Source organism: Macrosteles quadrilineatus, unplaced genomic scaffold, assembly GCF_028750875.1.
Source record: "Macrosteles quadrilineatus isolate MER2022 unplaced genomic scaffold, UCM_ALF_1.0 Scaffold_3__2_contigs__length_128488019, whole genome shotgun sequence".
NCBI classification, from domain to species: Eukaryota; Metazoa; Arthropoda; class Insecta; order Hemiptera; family Cicadellidae; genus Macrosteles; species Macrosteles quadrilineatus.
The window spans coordinates 56,458,721-56,485,535 of NW_026542596.1; the positions used below are offsets into that span (position 1 = coordinate 56,458,721).

Sequence of the window (26,815 nt, forward strand, 5' to 3'; positions counted from 1 at the left end):
TTGTGAACAGAAATCCTCCCTAATTTTTTTGCCGATTTTGATGATTAACTAATTTGATTTAATTTAATTTGATGATTACTAGATGTATTTTAGTGTTTTACTAATTACAACAAAACATTTGTGTTTTTCATATCAATTAACAAAATTAGCCTATGCTACAAGTAAATAATCTTCCACAACATAGTGCAGAGCATCTCTCTGATGATCTCTGCTTGGTGTTAGGGCCAGAGAACGGCTACCAAAGTAGTTCATATCAAACCAACGGACAAAAATATACCGTGACACACTATTAATATTTTTATGTTTGAAGTAAATACATAAATTGATAGGTAAATTAGTTTAATAAAATAGAACTGAACTTATTCATGAGTCAAAAACTAGAAACAAAAACAATAACAAAAACAAGTTAAAAGTCACCTGCAATTTAAACAATGTTAAAACATATCACTTCTTCCCACCAAGTTTAGGCTTCTTCAATTAACCTCCTCTGTGGCCTGAAGGTCCTTGTTGATCTTCGCAGCTGAGGAGGTACATTCGGGTGTGGTAAAGCTTCTGCAGGGGATGTTCTAGGTCGTAGCTGAGGAGTGAAATTCGGATGTTGTGAAGCTACTGTGGGGAATGTTGTAGGGCTAGGGAATACAGCTGGTGATCCATGGTTTTCTGAATTCCGAACATGTACTTCTGCATTTCGTACTTGGAAATATGAAGAAGACAGTAGCTGTGGTAATTTTTTAATGCAGGGGTCGACTTCCTCTTCCGATTCATTGTTTTGGTAAAATTTCCGCATTTGACTTGTATGTCTTTTAGTGTGTCCATTAGAATCAATCAACCATGTGTTCCTACCTAACTGTCTAAGTATAATTCCTATTTTCCATTTTACTTTCCCTTCAACAAACGTACGAATGTACACTTTACTCCCAATAGAAAAGCCTCTGGTTTTCTTATATCACAGCACTTCAGAAGGTTCATCTCTTGAGTTTATCTCTTGTGAAGGTTTGATAAAATCTAATTTAGTTCGCAGATTGCGACCCAAGAACAAAAATGCAGGTGTTTGTCCAGTTGCAGTGTGAGGTGTTGCTCGATAGTGAAATAAATATGTCCTCAAGTTGTCTGTGAACAAGCTAGGCTCTTTATTGTACTGTAATTTGTTCATAGCTCTTTTAAGGTATCTACATTTTTCTCCACTTGTCCATTTGAACTTGGGTGAGCTACTGGAGTCGTAATATGTTTGATATTATTACGCAAGCAGAAATCTTTAAAACCTTGTGAAGTAAATGAAGTTCCGTTGTCTGAGACGACTGTTCTATGTATTCCATATTTACACAACAAATTCTTGAGCGCTTCTACTGTCTTTTCTGTGGTAATAGAGGACATAGGTACTATTTCTGGCCATTTCGAGAAAGCATCAATTACTAAGAGAAACATTTGTCCGTAAAATGGTCCAGCAAAATCTAAATGGATTCGACTCCAAGGTTCACTTTCTTTAGGCCAGTTGAATAGATGTTTTTAATTGGTAAATCTTTTGCAAACAAGTTACATTCACGGCCACGGTGACAAGTCTGTTCAATTAGAGCATCCATACCTGGCCACCACACATTACCCCGAGCCTCTGACTTCATTCTGACCTTGCCATTATGAGATTCATGCAAGTAGTTCATGATGTAAGTTTGGTATTTAGGTGGAATAACAGTTCTTATTCCCCACAGAAGACAGTTATTATGTAGAGTCAGTGCATCTTTCTTAGAAAAATAAGGCTTCAAGTTCTCATCTGGACACTTATTAGGCCAACCAACTTTTACATAGTGCATCACCTTCTTCAAAACAGGGTCCTTAACCGACTCCTCAGCGATTTCAGTACAAGTAATAGGAATCTCGGACTGCACTTCTGTTTGAATTGTCGTTACTATTGTATGGTGTCCCTCATCATTGGAATCAAAAGAATTAGAATTAGGTTGAAATGACGGTAATCTACTCAAACCATCGACTTTGCCAAAAAATTTTTGTAGATATGTATTCAATGTCATACGTATAGTTAGACAGTATTAGTGCCCAACGCTGAAGTCTATTGGCAGTTGTGGTAGGTACCCCTTTGTTAGATCCAAAAATTGTAAGCAAGTGTCTGTGGTCGGTCTGTAAAATGAAGTGTTTTCCCAGTAGATATGGGCGAAATTTCTTTATCGCAAAAATGATGGCCAGCCCTTCTCTTTCTATTTGAGAATAGTTCGCTTCAGTGGAAGTCAATGTTTTTGAAGCATATGCAATAGGCTTTTCAGAGTTGTCAGAAAATCTATGAAAAATTGCAGCACCGATTCCTACAGCTGATGCATCTGCAGAAAGAATGATGGGTAACTCTGGATTGTAATGTGTTAGTATAGGTGCATTCATTAACAAGTCTTTTAATTTGTTGAAACTGCGTTTACATTGATCAGGTCACAACCAGTCTACTCCTTTCTTCCGCAGTTGATTTAAAGGATAACAAAATTTTGAAAATTCTGGTATGAATTTGGGGTAGTATGTAACCATCCCTAAAAATGCCTCCAACTCTTTGACATTTGATGGCTGTGGCATATCTACAATGCCTGGAACTTTCGAATCCGAAACTTGTATGCCATTTTTAGTTATGACGAACCCAAGATATGTCACTGTTTCCTGCATAAACTTGCATTTATTTTTGTTCAATTGGAATCCAAACTCTTTAATTTTATTAAAAGTATTCTCTAGATTTTTGTAGTGTTCTTCATCATTGTGCCCTGTAACAATTATATCATCTAGATAGTTTGCTACGCCTGGCAACCCATTCAACATGTTGTACATAACTTTAGAAAATATAGCTGGAGCGGATGCAATTCCAAAACAAAGTCGCTTGTATCTGTAAAGTCCTTTGATGGTATTAATCACTAGTAAGTCTTGCGAATCTCTATCTACTGGTATTGACAAGTAGGCATCAGATAAATCTATGACTGAGAATTTTTCTCCTCCATTCAACTTAGCAAATATTTCCTCAGGTGTAGGTAGAGGAAATTTATGAATCTTAAAAGCCTGATTCAATCCTGTTGAAAAATCTGCACAAATTCTTATTTGACCAGAAGTTTTTTAACAACTACACAAGGTGCAGCCCAATCAGAATAGTCAATTGGTTCTATCAGATCAGCTTCTACAAGCCTGTCAATTTCCTCGCACACTTTGTCCTTTATTGCAAATGGAACTGGCCTTGCCTTCTTGTAAATAGGAGAAGCATCTTCCTACAATGGCCACTTTTGTTACAAAAGAGTCCCTTATTAGAATCAATTAATTTACTCAAGCTCATTCTTGGAAGTGAACTTTGAAACCCTGACCTTGAAATGTCATCAACTTCCTTGGAAACCCATAAACAATCACTTTGTAATGAATTAAGTGGCAATTCGTTGATTTTAAGCTCGTCGATCCAGTCTCTACCTAAAAGATCCTGAGTGCCACCTTCAGCAACGTACAGCTTTAGCTCTCTTTTAGTTTTCCTGAATGCCACTTTAACTGTTTGTTCACCAATCAAGTTTATGCAATGGCCACTATAAGATGTCAGTTTTGTATTTGAATGTAACAAAGGAAATTTTCCCAATCTTTCCCAAGTTCGTTGACATATAACAGAAACACAACTTCCTGTATCTAGTTGCATATTAATTCAAATACTATTGATACAGATAGAAACCCAAATTAAAGAAAATACATTGACGTTATGACACTGAAGACCAAGAGAAAAAAACGCTTCATTTGTCAACTTAGGTGAACAATCAAGAATGTTAGAGTCGATAAAGGTCCTAGAATCTCTTCCTTTTTCATTGTCAGTGAAATTTACTTGTCGGTTGTACGTTCCTTTTCCATGTCCACCAATTATTTTTTTTTTTTTTTTTTTTAAATCTGTTCTCCTTTTAATTTTGCAAACTTTTGCTAAGTGACCTTTTGTATCACAATTATTACATATTGCATTTCTAAATCTACATTGGTTCCTAATATGGTTACCACCACAAGAATAGCATAAATAGTTTGAATTTGTATTTAGAACCTCTCCATTTCTCTCATTATCGGAAAATGAAATCAGATTTTTCTTTGCTGAAGTGGTAAAAACTGAACTTAATGTTCTAGCAAATTCAAGTACAGTATTAAAATCTGTGTAACCTTTCTGAAGTAAATTAGCTCTAATAGAATCTTCATTAATACCCATTATGAAGGATGTAATGAGAGTATCTTGATAAAAGTCACCAGGGAAATCACAACTGCTGGCTAATTCTTTTAAGTTACTTGCAAAGGTGGACAAAGATTCAACACCTTGCTTCAGTGAAAAGAATTTTACTCTTTCGGCAACTTTAAACTTTACTGGTTTGAAATGTTTTACCAGAAGTTCATAAAGTTGTCCATAAGTGAATTCACTAATTTCTTTTGGCTTGCAAATAGTTACCAATGTTTTAAGAACTGTACTATCCAGGCAGTCAATGAATAAACATCTTTTAATATCATCATTTGTAATATTGCATAAATTTGCCTTGAATTTAATATTCCAAACATCAATGTAGCATGAATTAAGGTTAAATTTTTCACATCTAGGTTGACTTACCAACATAGGATTATTAAGAGTTGCTGGTAATGTATCTTCAGACATTATAATGAATTAGACTGCGGAATTGAATAAACTATCTTGCACTCTAAGTTTTCCATAAAATCATCCTCGTCGCCAGTTTTATGTTTGAATTAAATACATAAATTGATAGGTAAATTAGTTTAATAAAATAGAACTGAACTTATTCATGAGTCAAAAACTAGAAACAAAAACAATAACAAAAACAAGTTAAAAGTCTGCTGCAATTTAAACAATGTTAAAACATTTATCAAATATCATTCCGTCTGGATCGGTGTACGGACCCCTGACACACTATCGAACATGCTCCCTTCAACCTCCCTTTTCTTTTCTCTCTGCTCGATTCGGGTTCTTGATCGGAGAAAGGATCTATAGTGTGTCAACGTCTTAACGTATTGAGATATTAATATGAAGCAAAGTAGTGTTTTGAGGTATACTCACTGTTTTGGGTACTTAGACAACAACTGTTCTAACTCCTTTAGAAAGTTGACTTCCGCCACATTTATCATTTCATTTTCCCGTAGTTGAACGTCTTCCGGCAAGATACTTTTGAGAAGTTTCTTCCAGTCAACCCATGGGATCTCCTTTGTGAGATCAGGAAGAGTGTAAGGGTTGTACATTCTGTCAAAATCTCTTCGTTCTTCTCTTGGAACAGTTAACTGAAAATTTTTGAAGTTTATCAAATCAATTATTATCAATTATCAATTATATAAGATGGGGACGGTACAGTGTGCGTATTTTAACTTAAATATGAGTAAAGGATGAGTGGCACGACCTTGTAGTCTTATTAGTGACTAAGTCCGTCAAAAAGAATTAAATATAGACTGTCAGCCGTGCTGTGGTTACCACGGCTACCATAGATTCTACCGCACACCGCTGGAAGTGCCGTGTAGTTACATAGCGCGTATGCCGTAACTACTTTGTGATCTCAGCAGTCTGCGCCAGAACCCATAGTAACCACAGCACAGCTGACGGTCTATATTTAATTCTTTTTGTCTATGATCATATTATTGAGACACGTCTCTTAATTAATAGCCCATACAGCTAGTGGCAACTAATGGACGTACAGTTTATAGTGGAATCTGAACCACATTATTTCCTTATTATTAACTAATAAGTGTAATTATCAGGATAGTACTGCGGATATTCGTAGCACTCACTAGTGCGGACGTTAATACAGTCAAGTGAGTATCGCATCCACAGTGCATCTCTATCAATATCTACAATTCGTGACCTCCTAGTAGCTGGATTACAGGACGACGCCACCACTGTCACAGTTTAAACATAACTACTGAATTTAAAATCATCTGAATACTCTTAAAAGAGATGTGACGTTGAAATAGGCTAGCTAAAAGACTTGAGATTCTTGAGAGCCGATGAAGAATTTGCGCATAGAAAATAGGTTAGAGGGAAAATACCTTTTTGGGTGTAAACGACAGGGGTACTAAAAGTAAAAATATATGTTCCAAATCATATTTGGTTTTTGGTTTTTTTTATCATTTTAACACATATTATACAGTGTAGACAACCCTTAAGACGAATTAAGGTGATGCGAAGGGCTCATTCAATCGTATAACTTAGCAAGACTACAAAGAACAATTTTGTATTTACTCGAATATCCAAGCTGAAATTGGAAGAGGTTTAATGAATGTATAAATAAAAAAAGCTCAAATCATACCTTGGCAAGTTCTATCTCGAACAGCAGACAGTCCCTTAGCTGTTGTTTAGCAGTTTCCCTGTCAGCCCCGTACAACACAGCCATATCTACCATGTAGTTGTAGTAGGCTTTCACTATAGAGTCCTCCTCTCCTCGGATCAGAAACTCCCGGGAAAGGCCTAGACCAGCCTGGTCAACCTGTCACATGGAAAATAAAATAACTTAAGTATTAGTGAAATATGGTTAACATTTGATCGTGACTAGCTGAGTGGTAACAGTAATCACCAAGCAATTTTAAGGACGAAGGTTCCATTACAAAAAATCTGTAGTCTTTTGGTGATGGGAATCTGGACCAGTTTTATTTCATGGGTATTTTAATGAAAGGCCCTATCTAAAGTAACAGCTATGCTTAGCTATATAAGTATCAAAGCTACACAAGACATCTTACTCATCTATTCATATTTATTTGGACCTAGTTGCATCCATACATAACATAACATGTAATGTACATGGTATCTCATAGCATGAAATACAAATTGTATTGCTGAATTATGTTTTAATTATTAGAAGAAAAAACAAATAAATTGTAATGGAAATGTCTGAATGGAACGGGAAAGTTAAAAATGACAGGTTCTCTTTACAATTCAATCAATGACAAAATAGTAAACTACTCAATTTACTAAATAAAGTAATTAACAATATCGGTAAATCAATTTAAAAAAATAAATTACGAACAGAATCAAATGAAATATAATTGGGTTATCCTAGGTAAAACCATGCACACAAAATGATAGTAGCAAAAACATATAAAACACAAGATTTGATGTTATACTTTTTCTCCGTCGCTAATTTTCCACATAGTTTCTTTGTGCTAAATTAGGTCAGGACACAAGAGGCCACTCAACATTCTAATTGAAGACAGGAGGTGAGGTGAATAGGTATGGATAAGAGGGCTCGGTAAGAATAGGTAAATTCCAAGGGAGTATATAAATGAATAAATGAATTTATTTCCTATAATACAAAACACTTTACAAACATAATAATTGTTGAGAAATGTAAACTGGTCACTTTTTCAAGTAGTGTGGCCAGTTAAAAGGTTAATCATACATAATAAATAATAAATTGTTGAGCCTAGCATCAGATGACAAATATTTTATCCGCCTGCTGTAACATCTGGGCAAAACTTAGACTAAGAAAGTGTTAACAAAATACACATAAAATAAGGTAACAGTAACACAATCTTATACCAAAGAGTTGGCAAGATAACCTACATCCTGTTGAGAACTAAGCCAAGTGATTGTTCTTTTACAAAAGTGTTTGAAATTTGTTGTATTTTTAATATGAAGCGGAAGCTGATTGTAAAATTTTGGACCCAAGTATTGAAATGAATGTCTGAAAAAAGTTTTGTTTACTTTGGGTAATTTGATAGATTTATTTGCAAAACTTCTTGTACTGTAAGGATGATTTGGAATTATATTTTCTCTGTTTCCGCTCCGGATGAAGAACAATCTCAGGACTTTAAAAATAAAAAGATGTTGAACTGGTAGAATGCATAACTGTTGGTATAATGGAAAAGAGCTAGTTCGTTTAGGTTTTTTGAGAATTATTCGCAAGAAAAAATTTTGAGTTGTTCTAATCTTCTCTTTAAATTATACAGGGTGATTGATATAAGTGTGCCAGCCGTTTTATTCGAAAAATATAAGAGATATCAAAAAAAGTTAAATGGTAAGTGCCTTGGAATTTTTATTAAAAATATTGTAGTCAAGTCAAAAAATTATTTTAGCCGCCATTTTTCCAATATGGCCGCCAATTTTGATTTTCTTACGGAACACTCTGTATTTTATGATGTATTTTAGTAATTTAATGTAATTTTAGACGATTTTATTCTTGTAATTTTTTCCATAAACCTAACCGTTTCAAAGATAATAATGGTTAAAGTTTTGAAATTTCTGCATGAGAAAGAGTTTCGATAAAGGCCTAAGCAAGCATGCCAGCTGTTTTGTTCGAAAACCATTCAACATTTCACAACTTAAACCATTATTATCTTTGAAACGGTTAGGTTTATGAAAAAAATTACAAGAATAAAATCGTCTTAAAATTCTATTTTCTACCAGAATACATCATAAAATTCTATTTTCTACCAGAATACATCATAAAATACAGGGTGTTCCATAAGAAAAATCAAAGTTGGCGGCCATATTGGACAAATGGTGGCTAAAATAATTTTTTCGACTGCACTACAATTTTTTAAATAAAAAGTCCATGGCCCTTACCGTTTAACTTTTTTTCATATCTCTTATGGTTTTCGAATAAAACGGCTGGCACACTTATATCAATCACCCTGTATAATCGAATGTTTCTTATGGTAAGGACTTCGGATTTGAATAGTATAAAATTGCTAGAAATTAAAATATATATAATGCAAAGCATACTAAAAAAACAAACAGTACACATATTTTAGAAGATTAACCTCTGTTATAGAGTACCTCAATAATCCTCCGGGTTGTATTCTTGTTGTCGATCGAGATGTAGACGTAAAAGAGGTTGCCACCTCCAATTGAGAGCTTTTTGAGTTTTATTTTAGTGTCAAGGAAATTCCAATTTTCTCCCTCCCAGTTTCCCAACACAGGCCATCCTCCAGCTTTCTGCAGCAAGGCTACAGCGTGGCTTGTACCTCGACTGTTGATGGCCTCTGGAATAAGGATTTGGAATTAATAAAAACAATACTCAGAGAACAATTTTGTTCTCGTATGTTGCACAATTTCATTGCATCACTCGTTTAATTGGTAGAGCTAAACAACTAACTAATTTTGATGGCTAGACTTTCACACCTTTCATTTTTCAGCTATAGATTATCTAGATAGATTAGCTATAAAGATTGTATAGTTTGTAAATATGTTTTTCGTTTGATTTCTCACTCACCTTCGTCCATGCATAGTGAGAATAGATTCTTCAAGTTTCTATACGGCAATGGATCATCGGGTTTGGGCTCTTCAGAAAGAATCACTTTCAGTTGTTCCTGGAGCTTGTCTTCTACTTGAGAGAATGTTGAATTCTTGGTCTGAAATATATTACATACCATTCCGAAGTCGATTGAAAATACTTTTTTAGGAAAGTTAGTTACTTAATTGTGAATAAGGTTCGGATATCAAGGATGTATCCAGGACTTGAAAAGAATCTTGTTATAAAATCCCCAAGTTCGTTCAGTCAAGAGAGTGGCTTCCAAAAACCGTGTGATTTTTCATAGTTTCTGGTTTAGTACTTTAATACTTTCTTATGAAATGGCGACCATACAATGTAGGTATTTTAAGCCAAGTATGAATGGAGATGAGTGTAGGATGTGTGGCGCGATCTTGTAGTCTTGTTAGTGACTAAGGCCGACATTCCTTAGACACAGCTGTTAATTAATAGCCCAAACAGCTAATGGCAACTAAGGGACCTACAGTTTATAGTGGAATCCGAACCACATTTTTTCCTTGGTATATACGAATTGGTCTAATTATCAGGATAGTACTGCGGATTGTCGTAATACTCACTAGTGTGAACGTTAATCCACACCAGGGAGTATCGCATCCACAGTGCATGCCTATAAATATCCACAATCCGTGACCTCCTAGTAGCTGGATTACAGGACGACGCCACCCGTCCCAATAAATTATATAGCATTCTGTAAAGTATTGATTTGAATACCTTTATAAAAGTAATGTATATAAATTTGATTTTAAAATTTCTTTGGCCTTTTTAACCATGAATCTATCTGTTGTAATCACTAATGGGCCTCGATATTTTCTGTAAGTGGAAGCACATCGACGTGATCCCTCATCGAAACTTAAGCTTCAAAGTTCGTCGCACTAACGATGAACATGACAATTTAGAAGGTGCCTTACTGGGGCTGCCCTCTTTTGCCTTTGGAAAGTTAAAACCATCGATGGGCGCTGCGTGTGTAATGAATGATTGGCACAAAACAGCCTCTTACCTGGTCATGATCTATTAAAGCAGTGTCCTCAAAACGTCTGCAAGCGAATCTGTAGAAGTCATCGCAAGGTCTGGCACTGAAGTCTATGGAACCGAGCATTCTTTGAGCTGCACAAAAAACATGGTTTTGTTTGTTTAATTCTATGTAATAAAACATAATATTTTTATCAATTTCAGGGAGTAAATGTTCCAATGCTTTTGATTTCCGATTAAAAGAAAAATGTCCGAACATTACTTTTAGTTTCATATTATCCATGTCACTGTATTTTTCAATTAAAAGAAAGATCAATTCTCTTAATGCTATTGGTAAATAATAATTTGTATTTTACACACTATAACTTAACTAAAATCATTACAGTATTGATCTAATATGAACTACAAACCTGGCTAGTTCAAAGTATTAGTGCTACTTTCTCTCCAAAATTGAATAATATAAAACATAAGGTCAAATATCTACATTATGAAAAGCTACTTTATACCAAAAGAACTACCCTAATTAAATTGTTCTTTTTATTACACACATTTAAATTTATTTACAATGACTTAAGTATAATAATATTGAAAACGGAAGTAGGAGACAATTTATAATATCTTATGCGTATGAGGAGAGTAGAAATAGAGAGGCCTGGTCTAACAGACACCCATCCAGATACTTGGTGAGATTAATTAATAATATTTGCGAGTTCTGCTATGCAACTCACTTTGGAAGTGAAAAAAATATACAAAGCACATAGTGTTGTCACGGTGGTAAAGAAAACTCGCCAAGTGTCAGATCAAATGAATGCATGCAATAAATGTTTACTTCTGACACTGACAGATCGAGATATTTCAAAACATTTAGTAGAAACTATAATAATGCCTTGACTATGATAAGTTCAAGTAGGCCTAGTAGGATTATACCAAATCTTGGCAGACCTTTGGTTTTTATTGTAAACTTTTGTATTACTTGCTCTACTTTAATTGAGAAAAAAACGCAAATGGATTGTTTATACTTCTAGATTATGTTGCCAGTTCCTCGGAAAAACTTATACAAGGTTTTTTGACTGAATTTACTAACACAATCCAGACATTTCAAGTAAAAAATAAGAAGTTTCAACAACTCATTTGCTATTGAAAGTTTTAGTGGCAATATTAGACCAAACATAAGTGAAGGAATTAGTGTTTATGTATTCAACGATCGATTAGGGACAGTCAAGTTTATTTTTATGATTTAGGAGAGGCAAATAATATACGCTGTTCAAAAAGAGAATATGAAAATTGCTATCCAAATCGTATAGCTACAAGAGTTATCCAACCTATTTTGACAAATGAATCCATACTTTCAAATTTTTGGAACAGGTGTTTAGAGAAACTCCACTGAACAACGTGAGACTAACAGACAACACGTTAAAATACGTTAACCAGCTTTCCATGGTGTTGCTGCTTTAGCCTATTCAAAGCAGATTGTGGAAGTCCAGTTGGCAACCCAGAGTTTGTGGGTAAAAAATGGAGCACATGAAATGGTTAATATCACCTCACTTTTCAGGGTTTTACACGGTGAAAATTAGTTAGTTTAGGGAAATGTCTCAAATCAAAGAAATAAAATGACCTAACTTAAATTACTAAACACAGGTTATCAGTAATTCAACAGGTTAACAGTTTTCTTCAACTCTCAATGCTGGAAAAACTTTGTTGCAACATGTTAACTGGAATTGAAGCAGATCGTTTAGCATTCATTAGAAGTTATCAATTAAAATTGAGACCAGACAAAATGTAGGTGAACCTTGACGACGCAAACAGAAAAATTTAAAACTAGTTTCTAACAAGTGTTTAAACAACTCTAAGATGTAGCTACAATTGCTCAAATTTAAGCACAAAGTTTTCCTCAGCGTTATGTTTCATACTATGCGGCTCATTGAGCCGCACGGGTTCTCTAGTATTCATATAATCAGATTATAGTTCTTTGATAATCAATTACGTTTATTGTATTCATTTAACTTACATATGGACTCGCATGCTTTAGTTTTGCATATTTCCAAAGTTTCCCCATCTGAAAAGTAAAATTATTAGTTTAATAATTCTTAGCACGTACAAAGAATTAATATTCGTTTAATAAATGTAAAAGGCAACCAAATGAAATCTACGTTTAAGCAAGCTTACCTTTTTACGTTAAACCACATAGGTAGGCTACAAACATGCATCAGTGCCTTGTATGAATAGGTGGCCTTGTAAGCATGCATAGCTTTGAAGAAATATTGTTTATCAAACTAAGAGGGCCGATTGAATTTAGTTTCTAAAACCAAAGGTGGATTGTTGGCTTACTATTTTACCCGACTGATTTAAGGGGGAAATCGTACATTAGACAGTATACTCGGATATATAAATTTTAACGAGCATTGTTTTTGGCCTATTAACATCAAATAATGAAAAATAAAAATCAGTCCCGGGTCGAGGTCTTTTCCTGCCACCTACGGTTATAGCTACTTCCCTATAGGAAAATTCGCCAAAAAGAAAAATACTCTAAAATAAGCATTCCATGAGATCATTCATCATTTTTCTCTTCAGGTAAAAATAGACTAAAGATGTATTATATAACTGTGAAGGCTGAGTCAGTATTGACTATTTAAGTCAATATTATAATACTGGTAATAGCACAGAGAAAAGGTAGCAAAATGTAAAAATTAGTTGCAACTTTTTCACTGTCTCTTTCCTCGCTTTAAAGTCAATCAAGCACCTGTACATTTTAGCATGTATCTTACATACCAAAAAAGCACTTAAACACTCTCATTTTCCACAGGCACGTACACAACCATGCGACATGAGGTCAAATCAAAATCTGTAGACCCTACACAAGACTGACCAAGGTTCCACATCCTTCGAAGCTACAGGTATTGACCTTTTCAATTGCTTGCCTTTTTCAGCTCAGCATGATAGCTTAGGTAGTAGACTTTAGCTCTATCAATTTTGCATGATTTTTTTTTTTTAATAGCTACTCTTATTTAATTTTGTAGAATGGACACTTTTTTTCTTTAGTGTAGCATGTTTTACTATTGTACTTATGACTGACTTGTGCATTTCAAGCATCCACGAGAAGATCGATTGCATGTAATTTTGCCTAAAGATCAACAAAAATGTCTTATGTCTTTTGTCTTAGTCCAGGCAACGAGGACGTTTGATATTTTTAGTTCCATATAAACTCTCTTATATGCATAAACATGGTTATAACAACATATTTTTCCATTTAAATAGTCTAGCTAGATCATAAAGTGTGAGGAAGCTGGTTAGGTAGCCCACAAGTATATGTTTTCTATAGTGGGTATCTGTACTATTTTATTGGATAGTGAATGTTCCAACCAATTAGTTGACTGGGTAAGGTGATAAATTGAAATATTCAGTAGTCAACAGCTGTCACGAGACTTCAAATGTCTTGCTTAACCATAGATTAAAATTGTCTTAAATTTCAATTTAATTATAATTTTTTACTGATGGTTTATTTGCTTTAAAATATGAACGAAAGAGGGTATACTAGTAAAGTCATATATTTAAGGAAATTTGATGTTCTAAAACACTATGCCCTGCACCTATTTAGGGTGCATATTTTAAGATTTGACTTGTCAAAAAGAACAAAAAATGAGAGGGAAAATTTTTTTTTGTATCTACAAATAAATAACTCAAAAACATTACAAGATATCAGAACATTGTAAAAAACAAAACTTGCTAGCAAATTAATAAGCTTTCATATTTCGTTTGAATGCATGGTTTCCGAGATTTCAGCAAAAAAAAAACGAAAATGGCACCTTCAAGACTCCCTCCCCCACAGCACAAGGGCTAGAGACTTTTGGTATGTTTATCTCCTAACTATACTAAACAAAGTTAAGAAGTCACATAATTTGTGTTCAAGACATTTCCCTCTTACACTTTTTTTTGCATTCGTTGCCTTGACTATTAGTATTTCAACTCTAATACAACTCTAAGTTTAAAAAACGAATTCAAATTATTTTACGTAGAAATTTTTCACTGACTGTTTCCTCTAATAACGTTATTTTAAGTAAAATTCAATTTCATTGTGCTAACTAAAATTTTGACCAGTATAAATGTCTTATTTTACTTACTTTTAAGAAGAATTAAAGTCACAAGACCAAACACTACCTCGGAAGTCCTAACCATGACTACTGCTGGTTTATTTTTGTCCGTGCTTATATAGAGACTTTGAGTCCGTGACAATCACCTTTTTAACTATGTTAAGCTGATGTGCATTAGAATCGCTATCTATGCCATCACATGAGTAAAAGAGTTACATGTAACTACGCAAAGATTGTTATGGTGATTTGTTTTAAGGAGCATAAACGCTGGGTGTTACTAATGGAAAGCTCTTTGCAATACACATTACAGGTTAAGAGTGTAAAGAAACCTCAACAGAGTACACCTATTTCATTTGAGTTTCAGATAACAAATATTTTTGTTTTTATGTCATTTTTTATTTTTATCTCGCTTTTCACTACTTCAGTTTTCCTTCGAGAGGCACCAATGACGAATATTTTCTCAAGTATGTAATTTAAACCTCAAAAATCTCTAGCGTAACGTCTTAAAGTCGTTCTTTAGTCATGCCTTGATGTATGAGGGTAAGCAATGGCAATTGAGAGTTTTATACTCATTATATTTTTCCCTGCTTGGTAAATATTTTAAAATTAAAGCTAGTTTAAGTTGAAACATATTTTTCACTATAGCAATTTACTTAAAATACTAATGTATATAACTTGTTTGAGGGCTACGTGAACAATGGCAGTTAGAAATTGAAGAAAATAACAGAGTTCAAAAAATTAAACTGTAACATCAGTATTCATTATGAAGCAATACAACTTTGTTGGAAAGATATAAAAAACAAACCGATGACCATAACTATACCTTTTAATCATATTAAAACAACCTAAACTAATATAAATCATTTCCTCTATTTACATTAATTTTAGTAGTTTATATACCGGTACCGGTACCCGTTTCACTACATAAATACAGCAGTTTAAACTGTTACCGTACTTTTAGAAAAACTAAGTAAAATGTCTTAATACACTGATACAGTCTGGGGAACACTTATAACCAGGAAGTGTTCAGTTAACGCCGCCTCAATGAAGCTTGCCTGAATGAAAACCTGCTTTATCTTTCATCAACAGTTCCACACATTCATCCCTTGAGCTGACAAGTACGGTTGCTGCATTTTAACTCGGGTATATGGAACAATGAAACCAACAACACATTCATATTAAGCTCATATTAAGTTCACCAAGCTAAGCTTGGTAGATGAGTGGTTAATATGCTTGTAGTTATAACAGGTTTGCCAGTTAGATTTAATTATTATTGAATTAAATTAATTAAATATTAGAGTTTCAATTCAAAGCTGTAAATGTACAAACAAACTTAAAATAATCTAAAGTGGTTAAAAATATAAGTAACGTGGCGTGTATTTATTTAAAAAAATATTTGTTGGATTGTAAAAAAGTTTTGAATATTTTAACATTCCTGTATCGCTAGACAATTTAATCTATCCTCATTGGAATTACATTTATATCTACTAAGTATTATTGCATTCATTACACCTTCTAATTTAGAACTGAAATCACTTCACATAACCCAAATCTGAACTTGTTATTTTGACGAAAACAACCAATCAAGAAAGATCGTAAACCAAAGAGTTGTAAAACTGTGGAGATTGTGATTGATCTGTGATATTCCTAGGTTTGACAGAGGGGTTACTTCTTGGTACAGTGCTTTCCTCGAGATATTGCGCGAGAGATCTTCATAAAATAAATCTGCTTGAGTTTGAAAATACAGCCAAGTGGTCTGTATTCTAAACTATGTATTCTAAACTTCTAAACTGTCATAGTGCTGTATTCTGTATTCTACTGTTTTAGACCAATTTCAATTTAAAACTTGTTTAGGTATTTAAAGTACTACTAGATTTGTTATATTTGTTACAAAATACTATACTGAGTACTTAAAATATATTATTACTTTCATAATTAAATAGTTTTAGTTTTTTAAAGAAGCTTTAATTTATTTACTATATGCTATAGGCCTATGCATAGGGTGTAAATTAAGTAAGGGAAAAATCTGAATTTTAAAATCTGAAATGGAGAGAAATATTTTTTAAATGACATTGATTAAACAAAGGTCCCGCAATCGTTTAAAAAATATTTTTAATCCACCTAACAGAGTTATTGGTAACTGAAATAGATACAACAATTTTGTTTGTGGCATCGGAATTTTTAACATCATAAATGTTTTGAGCTACCCCAACAGTGAGGGGTAGGGGGTGACTTATTTTTTTAAATAGCAACCCCCTATAGTGTGCGTCATTGTGTGACCCCTTATTGGAAGGGTTACAAAATTATGCAAACCCGATGTAGATATCTCACTCACAGCCAAAATGGCAGGTATGCCAAATTTTGAATTTGTGGAGTAGCTGCTTTTTCACATAAATGAAATTTTGGAATACCTGCCATTTTGACTAGGTATGAGATATCCACCGGGTTTGCGTCATTGTATTTCTCTTGACAAACCCCTCAAAATGAGGGGTTACTTAATAAGGGATATTTGAACAAATAAGTTACCCTCTATACGTCTACACGTCTCTACCACCAAACCCTGTTAAGGTGTGGAGTTAGAAATATTTTTGATGTAAAAGATTGAGGAACCGTTGTCAACAATGAATGCCACAAACAGAATATTTATATTTTGGTTTAATAAATACGTTTTCCTACAGTTACCTAACAATGTACATGTTCTCTCACTGATTTGAGAAAGCAAAGTGGCCAATTCGCTCATCAGTGAGACAATATTAACATTGTCTCACTCTAATTACTTTGTCTCACTCCAGATTTGCAACGTCAAGATACGAAATAGTGAACGCGTAACGTGCAGATAAGGTCGTATATATAGTTCGTTGGGTCGTAAGCGCGCGTAATACGTTGGCAGCACTGGCTGTAAATCAGCTGGTCAGCTGTTGTACTGTTGTATTTTGTCACTTCACATTAAATGTTACATTAAAAGCAAAGAAAAGAACACAGTTTTTTAACTTCTGTGTAAAAATATGTTACGTTTCTTCACCAATTTACTTGTTTTATGGTAACTGTAGGAAAAATATAATGTGCAACTAATGAGAAACCATTCCTCACTCGACTACGGCTTGTGAGTAAGGATTTCTCTCTAGTGAGTCAATTGCTCACTTTGCTCACTAGTTGCACAAATAACAATTTCTTACTTAATTTACACACTATATACAGTAAAAGCCAATCTGTCCATGTTTGTCAGTATGGCCTATTTGAATTATTAAACCTTTCATATAATTGTCATGAAACGTTGAAATATTGTTCTACTAGGTACGTTTTGTGTCTTAATCATTATCTTGTAATTCGCCAGGGCTTTGAAAGTTATCATGTTAGATGGAAGTCGAAAAACAGAAAATATGCTCTAATATTCATATAACCATTGTTTCTACAATGCTATAAAATAGTATTATCAAAAAGAGGACAGAGTTGCTTGGCGTTAGGGGCAGAAGACGGCTATTAAAGTAGCGAATATTAAACCAGCGACCCGTGTAAGTAGCCGCAGACCGTCCTACTACACGCCAAGTAACAAAAGATAAATAAATTTATGCCCTAAGCCATATGCCATGTTCAAAAAAATGTCTAGTAATAATTACAAAAATTACATGCTGGATACAATTTATGGAATAAATTAATAATTAATTTAATTAATTAATTAATTTAGACCAAATCGATGAATAATTATTATTCATCGATTTGGTCAATGGATATAAAATATTCTATTCATATTTTTCGACAGTGTTTCTGATCTTGAAACATCGTATGCAAATACTATAAATAATGTGTATTTTGGAATTTAAATATTCCTACTTACCGATGAAAATACATTAACACAAATCAAACAGTACCTAGACCTACCTATTGTGACAGTTTTGTGTATAATAAATACTTGTTCTGAATGATCAATGGCCATTATCATTATGAGATCAAATGGGAATTTAGGAGCTCCTTCCCATGAGAACGCAATATTATTTACTTTGCTGTCATGACTTTGTGTCAGGGTTTTGAAGGCATTAAATAAATCCCATCAGCTGAAATATTAACATGGTGAGCAACAGCCTGTGCCTAGCTGGACTTTGTCCACTCCTATTCCCCACCCCCTGCCAGACAGGAAATTTGCATCCTGACATGTCACAGTTACAACTTGAGCAAATCTGACCTCTTCTACAAGGCAACTCCATGCAGTGAGGATGTTTTAAATTAATACAGATAGTTTAGCCATTTTGAAGAGTTTGCAGTTAGAAGATCAGTGTCCAGCCTTGTGAACATCAACATTTTCCCTTGTGTCCATTCCTTTTGGATTTATTTGGCAGAGGTAAGATTAGTCAATGATCAATTTTGTAAATAATTTGAACCCAATTTTAATCCATTTATGATTTAAATACATTTTAATTTCATATTTTTCTGGTTCTTGATTTGGAACTAATGGCCAGACATGCAAACTGAGGATTTGGATTATTTCAGAGTAAATCATTATTTAATAAGTAAGATATTTTGTCAATTTGTTAGTCATATAGTTTTAGCCAGTTTTAAAGACTCATAAATATGACATTTTCATGGTTAGTTAGTATGATTGGAATTTTACAATTTTGTAATATAGTGCAAAGTAAAACTTGTCTAGAGGAAAAAAATGAAAATTGCTGACCATGTGCTTTCTAATTTTAACTTGCTAATTTACCTGAGAATTTAATTAATTGTAATAGTAATGCTGTTCTCTATCCCAATGTAAGTTTTAGATATTTGTTTACTTTGTATAAATTAATTGCTTTGTGTAAATATGAGTCAGATAGGGTAAATTATTAATGATTTTTATGATTAACTAATGACACTAAATGTAGGCTAGTAATTATTATGTTTAAAGAAGATTTACATGCTTATTGAAGATTCTAAAATATTAAAATATTATGTCATGTTTGATTCACTGTAAAATTCAGGTGTCAAAAGGTTGTGTAGGTTAAAGTCGATGAATTGATCTAAATGTTAGTTATTCTTTGAATTATTATTAACTAGCAACAGAGCCCGTTGTAGTTAAATACAACGGTCCCTAGAAAGTACAGTAGTACATAAACCCCCCCCCATGTAAGTACCTGAACATTTTTTTAAGAATGAAATTGTTTAGAAAATAAACTGATTTTCTAAAAGAGTAAAATAATGAAAAACAAATAAAATTTTACAAAAATATTTTATTTACAGTATTTCTTTGTAAACAACATTCTTTGTAAAGACTTCATCTGATTGTTTTAATAATCTTCCTTGTTCTTTGCCAGGGATAATTTTAATTTTTATGTCTTCAAACCTTTTAACCATTGATATTGCAACATACAATTGTCCATGGCTGAATACTGGTGCTGGAAGGTATATCCCAACTTTATCCAATGTCTGGCCTTGCGCTATGTTTATTGTAATAGCAAACGCTAATTTTAAAGGAAATTGCCGTCTTTTTAAAACAAATGGTAAATCTGTGTCCGTCTGTGCTAAGTCAATCCTTGGAATGAATACAATTTCACGTGCTGCTGATCCAGTTAAAACCTCAGCAATTATTAAATTGGGCTTGAGTTCTTTAACAATTAATCGTGTGCCATTACATAACCCCCATTTTGTGTTAAGATTTCGTAGCAACATTATTACAGATCCAATTTTTAAATTTAATTTGCGTATTGGCATTCCCAATACACAAATTAAGGAGGTTGAGGAAGTTGCATCATCTCTGAGTGAAGTGTTGGTCAGACTATCTTGTTCTGTTTCTTTTTCATTTTCTGGGTCTCCATCCTTTTGATTGCTTGATAAACACTTTTTTACCCCTTGGAATAAATCTTTATCTATACTATAATTTAGTTTCTTCAATTTATTTTTATGAGCTGTTGATTTACGTCTGCCAGAACATGTTTTACTTTTTCTATTTTTTTATGCACGGCTACGTTTTGATTTTGGCAAGATTATATCCTCTTGATTCTCAGGCACACTATTGTCTATCAAAACATCGTAATGTCCAGCATCCACATTTCCTGAAAATCGTAGTTTATAGATCGTTGTGCCTTCACCAGCCGTTACAAAATAATCCAATTTCTCAGCATAGCCTATATTTTGAATTGGCAGTCAAAAACTCTTGCTGCAGCTTCGATTTCGACATTACCGGCGTATTCCCCATCTTTGGTCATCAAATTTCTGTATTGCGTCGCGTTTTTTACTTCTAGTCTATATCTCTTATCCCCTACGATCAAAGGACAATAGTAGTCCCAGTTATTGACGACTTCATCAACTACCGTGGATCGTATATCACTGTATCTGGATTGAGATTTGTGGCATAAAAATGAGACACTTCTAAAGAAACAGTTTCCATCACCAACCATGTAGTGAAGAGTAAAGTTATTCATTTTTCAACTAATGTAAAATATTGAGTTTATAATTAACAGTTCAATATAACGAATATTAAATACTATTTTAAACTGTGAATTATAAATTAAATTTGAATAATTTATAATTGACAGTTTAAAATAATAATTTTTGGTTATAAAATCCATACATCACTTAACTTACCAATACTTATTAATGGTACAGATTAAAAACATCACTTTAGAAACACACTTTACGGACCTCAACCACCAATTCAAATAGTAAACAACTAAATGTAAACAAAGAAAAATCAAGGAAATAACAATAAAACAATCAGCTGTTAAACTATAGTTTAATACATGTGTTCCATATGATCAGATGATGCATACTGGCTAACCCATTATTACTACCATAAATTTTTTAGATTATTCATACCGGCAAACGCATTACTACCATAAATAAATAAAACTCAAACTTTACTAATTATTTGGAAATCTACACAGATTTTATTGACCTATTAATTAATAAAATCGGTCCAGTAGAACTGTAGATTTAGTTGTAGAAAGTTAACAAAAATCTCTCCTATTCAATATTTTCTCACCACAATAAATTAGGAGGTTGCTAAGTTTTTTTGCAAATAACTCTTAAACGGTGAGGAAATCGACCAAAGTGGAAGGTGATATTCTGAAAGAGAATAAAATTTGCTACGAAGTACTCTTAGACGTTTTTTGAAAATATTCAAAAAAGGCAACCTAATGTTAACTATAAATTGAAACTTTAAAATATTAACTATAAAAAAAAACAGTTTTTAATGTATTTTTGCTTTTTATTCTTTATTCACCACAAATATTTAATAAAATCAAACTTTCATAATTATTTGCAAATCTACACAAATTAGGCTTTCCAACGATACATTAGTGAACAAAATCGGTTCAGTAGAAGTCTAGATTTAGTTGTACAAAGTTTAACAAAAATATCCCTAATTCAGTATTTTTAACAACTAAAAATTTGGAGGTCACTTATCTAATTTGACAATAACTTTTAAATGGCGAGTAAATCGTAGAAAATGAACGTGATATTCTAAAAGAAGATAAAATTTCCTACAAATAACTTCTGTGTATTTCTTGAAATTATTTAATAAAGGCAGCCAAAAGCTGACTACAAATATAAACTTGAAAATAAAAACCTGAAAAAACAGTTTTTAATGTATTTTTGTTATTTTTATTTTTCCTCCACGAATATTAAATAAAATCAAACTTTCATAATTATTTGCAAATCTACATGAGTAAGGCTTTCCAATGACTCATTAATTAACAAAATCGGTCCGGTAGAAGTCTAGATTTAGTTGTACAAAGTTTAACAAAAATATCCCAAACTCAATATTTTCTCATTATTATAAATTCGGAGGTTGCTTAGCTTTTTTGCAAATAACTTTTAAATGGTGAGGAAATCGACCAAAGTGGAAGGTGATATTCTGAAAGAGAATAAAATTTCCTACAAATTGATACCATACACTTCTTGGAAACACTAAAAAAAGGCAGCTAAAAGTCGCACCCAAATAAAAAGGGTGAAAAACACCGTTTTCAATGTATTTCTTATGGAAAACATGTTTTTTTGAAATTTTTCACCATAAATCATAATAAAAACAAACTTTCATAATTATTTGCAAATCTACACGACCTAAGCTTTCCATCGACCCATTAATTAATAAAATCGGTCCAGTAGAACTCTAGATTTAGTTGTACAAAGATTTTTAAAACTGAATTATATATAGAATAGATTAATTTCAACAACATATTCCAAATTCTCATGAGAACTGTGTTATTATTTATATCTCTAGTTAATTTAAATGTTGTTTAGCTATGAAATATTTGTCACTGTAAACTTTAGTTGTAAAAATATTGAGTTGGAAGTGATTTTTATGTCTCAGTAATGATTGCAATAGGGAACACAGTTCAAGAAAATTACTTCTTTCATCTGATGCTGGGTAAAATATGTAAAATATGTAAATATGTAAAATACTAAACTCTTGAAAGTCTCAAAGGTAAATAATGCTACACCAAATAATATGAAGTTATATGCGTTATTCTGAACTATAACCAATTCATGTATAAACCTCTGAATTATTCTGGACTTACCATTTGTGTTAACGGACTTTTGAAAGATTTAACATAATTTACTATTTTAAAGTGTGTTAGTCTTCAATACTAGAGTGTGTGGGTTTTGCACAGGGAAAGTCTCGGGACTTGATTTTGGTTACCTATCGCCCTTTGGATGTGGACTGTGGTATCTTGGACCTGCTCTGGCATTATTCCATTTTGTGGCTAGAGGACCTCGACTTCAACTAACACGACCTGTGACATTGACAGACTCACCTGTGTCCGTGCAGTCAACCTGTGTTCAACCTAACTTCGACCATACCAACGCTCTCAAACAACAGATAGGACAATTATTATAATATTACATTAGTTTACTATTTTGGTGTTTATTATGAGATATTTGGACACTTTCAGGATCTATTTTGTTTAGATATAAGTATTTGTTTCAGGGTTATATATACATATATATATATATTTATATATTTATTATATATTTATTACTGTTATATATTATATATTTATATATATATTTATTACTTTACATATATATATTATATATTTAAATATTTATTTATATGTATTTATATGTATTTATTATATGTATTTATTATTTATATATATGGTTATATATTTATTACTGTGTATTATATGTCTTTTGTGCTCAATAATTCATATTAGTGTCGGCCGACAATTTCTAATTAATTTTGGTAGTTATACAAATGGAAGTTAAAGGTAAAAATGTTTTGCAACTGATCAGTAAATGTTTTCTTGGGTAATCAAATCTTTGGTATTCATTCATATTGCCTAATAGCCTTATTTTAGAAGTGATAGTGTTTAAAGTCAAAAATATCAGTTTTGTTTGATTGAATATTTAGCTGGTAGATAAAAAGAAAAGATAATAATATCTGCTTTCATTGATAATAGTTAAATTTCGATAGAAATATTATTTAAGACTTGTATGTTTGGTCAATTTAATTATTTTTAATAGTAAGCCTCTGCAATTCCCTTTTTAGTAACTTATTTTCAAAATTAATCACATCATCCTTTACCTTTGGAATATTTCCTAGTTTAGTTCCTAGGAAGGTTAAAACTAGGTGGCACCCTTTTCATGAAGAATTTTGATTTATTAAGGATAAACACTCTCTTCATTTACATCGACCCACCCCAGACTGAGCGACCTAAGGCCAGAGTGTAACACTATTTATTTAAGAATGCAATTTGTTGATAGAGTAAGCTAACAGTGATTTTGTGTCAGTCTTTAAAATAAATTACTAAATTGACATTTGAGAAAACTAGATTGTATAAAAACCCAAGTGCTGTGATTAAGTAGAAAACAGATTTCAATTTAAGTAATAAACAGGGGGTCCCGTAAGTAAGTACAATGAATTCTGGCATAGATTTATAGATTTATTGGATTTATTAGGTAAAAATAAAACTAAAATTATTATTCGAAAAACAAATCATTAGCGAGATATCCGCCATTTTGTTTTTATGTTTTAAATGTATTTCTCAAAAACGATTAAATATCACTGAATAATGTGTTAATAGTAATATTGAGACGAAAATTAAGATGTAAGCCTAGGCGTGTGTGTTAATACTTTTTATGCGAGTTGCGTGTACTACTTAACATAGTCATAGACAGTGTTTTTATTAGAAATAATCACAAATCATAACTTCTAAGATAGGTTATGTTATCGTTTATAACCTCTCATTGCCACTGATAGTGTTGCAACGAATCATTGTACCAAACACTAATTGCACCACTCAACAATTAAATTGGCCGAAAACATTAGTTGAAGTTTGAAGCATTACAATTTTACTTCTTTTCTCTCAATCATTGGACCTCATTGTTTCGTAATTGTCTTTGACTTCTGAGTGGATCAATGAGAGCATAATTAACGTGTTCAAAACTGCCAACGTATGAGGTCTTCTGGAGATCAAAAACCATTTAGTGATAGTGGTAGAGTGGTAGTTAGCGACCAGCCTAGGGCAGTCAATTTGGCGGCAAATATCGTCTATCACGCGGCTTGGCGCGCCTCCACCACATAGAGTATAATAGTTGGGTCTTGAATACATTTAACAGTGGTTTATGTTGAAATTAACTAAAGTAAACGGGTTGTATAAAGTGTAGAGATAGTTTCCACTACCCACCTATTTAGATTCTAAACCCATTAAATTATGGTTTAAAAGTAGGTACAAATTATAATGAGTAAAAATTTAACACCTAAAAAACTTAAACGCGTAGGAAAATTAGGCAAACATCATGAAAATGAAAAACACAGGTGGTTTTGATATCACAAATTGTAATAAAATTACAATACATTTACAATCATGTATACAGTACAATACATATATGTGAGTACCATTTTAATTACTCAGGATAAGATAAAAATATATTACCTTTCTTATCTCAGTATTATTTTATTACAGTACAATACATATTACTAAGAATTATTGTGCTTCTTCTTATCTCACTAGAGTTATAACTAAATGAATATATCAAACTAACTGGGCTCATACTTTCAATATAATATATGTATATAAAAAACTAAATTCGTCGAGTTGCTTACTAAAGTAATGTTAAACAATATGATTTGTTGCTATAAAAGCATTACAATTTACTGAAGATTTTAAATTTTACTGTATTTTATTCATCACATTGGTTGAAACGGAACAATGGTTAATATTTTACATTCAACGATGGTTTATTTATTCAAATAATGCTGTTGCTAATGTACTTATCAGATAGTTTCTTTTACATTCTGGCTGCCCTGCTTGAGTATTTTTTTACACATAACATTTTAATTTCTTAAAAATATACTTGCGATATGGTGACTAAATAAAATCGTTTAATTGTTATTTCTAAAGTATACATAAAGTGCAATAAATAATTGGTTAATTCTATATTATTATTTTACTTTTACAGGTACTTAGAAAATATGATAAGCTAATAATATCTTGATTGAGTATGATAGTTTTTAATTGCCTCTAAACATTTTATAATAGTTATAGTAAAAACTGCATTGGATTACCTATGGTTCTGATAGAGGGAAGTCTAATTTTGTTATTGTTTTTTTTGTGTGATATTGCATAATTACTATAATTAGTTTACAAACTGTTATTGTACGAATGATTGTTTTTGTTAGCAGTATGAAAATCTATCAAAGTAAATAAAAACTCTAAATAATCATTGCATCCGGTAAAAATAAAAAATGTAAAAACATACGTGATAAAACTTAACTTTTGAAATGGGAAATGAAATAAAATGCTCAAAAGGCAATCAGTCTAACATTAGTGGCCAGGACAGGGCCCCACGTTGCAGGGCTTCTGGCGGATTCGGTCGTTACAGTTGTTGCCTTCTAGCACTAGACGAGTGCGCTGCCTCATTGCACTGTAGCCACACGTCGCTGTGCATTCTGTCCACTCTGACCACTCAGAATACCTACACTCTGTAACAGGGTGTTGATTAGTTGGGTTACTGAAATGCAAATATGTTTATCTTCCATATTACTAATATTGCAAACACTGCACGCAACTATAAACAGTAGCCTACTCGACTGGGATTGTGAGCTCTTCGGGTAGACCACCGTATATGTTGTCACAAACAACCGAATGAAAATATCGATCCATAGATCGATTATTCGATATATTGTTTTATTAGTTAGATGAGGTTAACCTAACCTAACTAACTAAACTATATATCGAATGAAACAACCGAATAATCGAATAATCTGGAAGACGTTCAGGAGTAGAACATGTTTTATGCTCGTTTCGTAAGCGATCTAAATAGGTGTCATATTGAAATAATGCAAACAACACGTTTTATTTTTTTTCTGTTAAGTATTTTAAATTTAACAACAAAAGTTGTATAAATTATTTTTTTTTTGTCGGTCTAATGTAAATTGACCCTTACTTTCATGTCTCCTTCTAACTTCAGTGCTTCTTTCTTGGTCTTCCTCCTCCTCTTCTTCTGAAACAATAATAATTGTTAAAGATTAATTTTTAAACTCTCTCACCCAGAAAATATTTGATCGTAGTACTTTTGCCGCTCCTTCCATGT

General features: G+C 32.6%; 2 protein-coding genes across 4 annotated transcripts in view; both read right to left on the bottom strand.

Moving 5' to 3' along the window:
• Nucleotides 1-14,377, bottom strand: part of LOC128988853 (neprilysin-2-like) — a 44,578-nt gene extending 30,201 nt beyond the window's left edge. Inside the window, exons 1-7 of the mRNA XM_054410567.1 lie at nt 14,333-14,377; nt 12,223-12,270; nt 10,243-10,349; nt 9,189-9,327; nt 8,753-8,958; nt 6,288-6,464; nt 5,051-5,268 (exon numbers count right to left, since the gene is read on the bottom strand). Of these exons, the coding sequence (XP_054266542.1) occupies nt 5,051-5,268; nt 6,288-6,464; nt 8,753-8,958; nt 9,189-9,327; nt 10,243-10,341 (839 nt within the window). The 5' untranslated portion in view covers nt 10,342-10,349; nt 12,223-12,270; nt 14,333-14,377. The remainder of the gene's footprint in view (nt 1-5,050; nt 5,269-6,287; nt 6,465-8,752; nt 8,959-9,188; nt 9,328-10,242; nt 10,350-12,222; nt 12,271-14,332) is intronic.
• Nucleotides 14,378-25,041: 10,664 nt separating this feature from the next.
• The window catches only part of LOC128989779 (spondin-1-like), a 75,940-nt gene continuing 74,166 nt past the window's right edge, over nt 25,042-26,815 (bottom strand). For 2 of the 3 annotated variants that reach the window (XM_054411822.1, XM_054411824.1), the window contains 2 exons: nt 26,669-26,725; nt 25,042-26,204 (listed from right to left, as the gene is read on the bottom strand). In XM_054411822.1, the coding sequence (XP_054267797.1) occupies nt 26,047-26,204; nt 26,669-26,725 (215 nt within the window). In that variant the 3' untranslated portion in view covers nt 25,042-26,046. The remainder of the gene's footprint in view (nt 26,205-26,668; nt 26,726-26,815) is intronic. The other variant, XM_054411823.1, reaches the window with a different exon arrangement.